Below are 3,152 nucleotides of genomic sequence, written 5' to 3'. Positions count from 1 at the left end.
AGATGGTTTTCCTCTTTGGGAGTACAGGGCCCTGGAGCCCACCAGCCTGTCCAGTTGGGTGTGAGCATCTCCCAAGCTCCATGAGCCATGGCTAACTCACTTCCACACACTAGGATAATGTAGGAAATATTCAGTTAAAATGAGTTACAGTGAGACCAGACTGTACTTTCTTAATAAACTACTGAGTGATGCTTCCCCAGCCAGCAACAAGAAGGAGAAGCTTTGATGGGGAGGAGGTTCTGAGGGTTGGGAGGAGTTACGGGTGAGATGTGGATCCAGAGTGAGAGTTCACCCTCTGATTATCTCCTTAGTGCAGGGACCTCCATTAACATCATAGCCATGTGTTTCCTAGGGCCAAGGCACCACTAGAAACATCCTTGTAGAATCTTACTGGGACCTGTGTGCAGACAGGACTCTGTAATCCACTCTTGTGCCTCCCTCTGTCAGGTGCCAGCTGCTTCCCAGGACACCTTGGAGAGCTTCACTTATCCAATGGCAGCAAACAATGACACAGCCGTGGTGGAGTTTGTCCTTCTGGGATTCTCAGAAAATGACCGATTCCAGGGTTTCTTTATTGCTCTCTTCTTCCTACTTTATATGACTGCTCTTACAGGGAACTGCCTCATCGTCATTGCCATCTGCTTCAATCCCCCCCTCCACACCCCGATGTACTTCTTTCTCACCAATCTGGCCCTTGTAGACATCGTCTGCACATCCACTGTTCTCCCAAGGTTGCTGCAGAACCTGCTGGTCAAGGGTAGCACCATCTCCTATGAAGGCTGCTTGACCCAGGTCTTCTTTCTGACATGGATCCTGGGGGCAGAGCTGCTGATTCTCACTGTCATGGCCTATGACCGCTATGTGGCCATCTGTCAGCCCCTGCAGTATCACACACTGATGAGCAGGCCCCTCTGTGTCCTGCTGGCAGGCAGCGTGTGGCTATTTAGTGGGGTTGACTCCTGCATCCAGACTGGCCTAATGACACGGCTAACAATATGCCGCTCCAATCAGATTCATCACTTCCTTTGTGAAATCCCTACTCTGTTGCTGCTCGCTTGCGGCTCAACTTACCTGAACAATGTTATGATTGTCATAGCAGATGTTTATTTTGGGGTGGTCAACTTCCTACTCACCATGTTGTCCTATGCCTTCATCATTGCCAGCATCCTGCGCATCCGCTCAGCCGAAGGCAAACGCAGGGCCTTCTCCACCTGCTCCTCCCACCTCCTGGTGGTCTGCATGTACTACTCCACCGTCATCTACACATACATTCTCCCAGCATCTGGCTCCTCCATGGAAAATGGCAAAGTGGTCGCCGTGATGTACACAGCGGTCAGCCCTGCCCTGAATCCGCTCATCTATACTCTGCGTAACAAGGATGTAAAAGTCGTCCTCAGGAGGGTGTTTCCCACATTGAATAAATGAAAGGAAATGGTTAAGGGTAATTTTGAAATTAACATAATTTTTTTGAAAGATGTAAAAACAATATGCCCTTCAAGTTCCTATGGAAAACTTTTAACTTTTATTAGCTAACTGTAGATGCTGTCAGGGTTTCAAGGAAGCAGAAAATGGGGTGGGGGGAAGTGTAGAGAGAGCAAGTGACTGGAAGAAGAGCAGGAGGCCTAGCCTGGCTTTCCCTCTGCATCTTCCCTCCACGTGACTACCAGGTACCAAGGTGTAGCCTTCCCATGCAGGAGCTGCTCTTCACTTTCTCTTTCAGAGTGTGGCTCTGCTTCTGGACTGAGGCCCATTACACTCACGGCTTGGTGCATTTTGCCATGTAGTCTCCTGATATCTTGATTAGGGAACCTCAACTGGACCCTGATTCCTGGACTCGTCTCCTCTTGGCATAAATTTGGGGAAGAGGCAGATACACTGCTCCTCATCATGTCCATGGCACCATGGAGAGGATGACAGATGCATTAGATAACCTTCAATGTCAGTGACCTGAGGAAAGGAGGTTTAGTTTTCTACAATTTTCCTTTTACAAATGGGCACAATCAATCTCTAATTAATGCACAGAAAGAGGTTTTTTATCTTTTATTTTGGACAAAATATCTTCAAGATATACTTTTATAGATTCATTTCCTTTTCAGTGTCATATTATTTGCATTGTTATTAATTGTTATTACTTTCCTCCTCTGTTTCTTTCCTCTAATGTTGTATCCTCATTGCTTTAGCCTAGATTCTCTTCTCCTGGCAATTGCATCCATGTCCACACCTGCATTTATCATTAATATTTGTTAGTGAAACCCACACTTATAGCTGCAGTCCATTCCTCACCTCCAGATCCCAGACTCTAAACCCTTTGATATAACTGCCTCGCTAGCACAGTACTGGGAAGTTTTCTGGAGATAGCTTCAACAGTGTGTATGGATGATCTTTACTTCCCTCATCCACATTAAGAGTCACACTTATTGAAACTTTCTTGATCTCCTTTCCTAACCTCTATATCCAAAGCATGCTCAAGTCCTAATGATTTAATCTGAACACCCCTCACATCTGATCTTTCTGCCATCTCTAACACTCACCCAAGATGCCACCAGTCCTAACTGGATGATTTGACCACTAACACCTCTTCTTCCTCCATTATTGACCTCTCTAGATTTGTTTTCTACCCTTTATCCAGAGCTATTAAAATAAACTTCATATTTTATCATGAAAGTTTCAAGCCTATAGCAAAGTTGAAAGAATTTTACAGTGAACACTCATGTACTCATTACCTAAATTCTGCCATTATTTGTTCCTATACTTGTTTTATTACTTATCCATCCATCAGTTCATCTTTTTTTATGAATTTCAAAGCAAGTTGCAAATATCTGTATGTCTCCTTAAATACTTTATCATGCATATCTTTAATTTCACCTTCCTCCTGGTGAGGAATTTCAGGTGGCTTATTATTTAATTGCATGTTTCAGGGCATCTCAGGTCCCATCCTCCGTCTTGTGAATGAGGATCTTTGAGGTGGGTTCTTCCATGTGCTCAATTCTGAGCCTTTCCAGATGGCTGGATACTGAGGGTGCTGAGCCTGTGTGGGCACTTTGAGAAATAACACCATGTATTCATGCTGTGTGACTAACACCTGACAGAGCTGCATACTTACTTTGGCAGAGACCTAGGGAATGGGACTGAGAAATAGGGCTGTCTTCATC

General features: G+C 45.0%; 1 protein-coding gene across 1 annotated transcript; it reads left to right on the top strand.

Moving 5' to 3' along the window:
* Positions 1-492: 492 nt before the first annotated feature.
* LOC101424601 (olfactory receptor 13A1-like) lies at positions 493-1,425 on the top strand. Its single transcript, XM_004458810.1, has one exon. The coding sequence runs from the start codon at positions 493-495 to the stop codon at positions 1,423-1,425; it is 933 nt and encodes a 310-aa protein (XP_004458867.1).
* Positions 1,426-3,152: the final 1,727 nt, after the last annotated feature.

The sequence above is a fragment of the Dasypus novemcinctus genome, chromosome 6 (assembly GCF_030445035.2).
Source record: "Dasypus novemcinctus isolate mDasNov1 chromosome 6, mDasNov1.1.hap2, whole genome shotgun sequence".
In the NCBI taxonomy this organism is placed as follows: Eukaryota; Metazoa; Chordata; class Mammalia; order Cingulata; family Dasypodidae; genus Dasypus; species Dasypus novemcinctus.
Note: the sequence above shows the minus strand (reverse complement) of the source record. Positions and strands in the feature narration are given on the sequence as shown.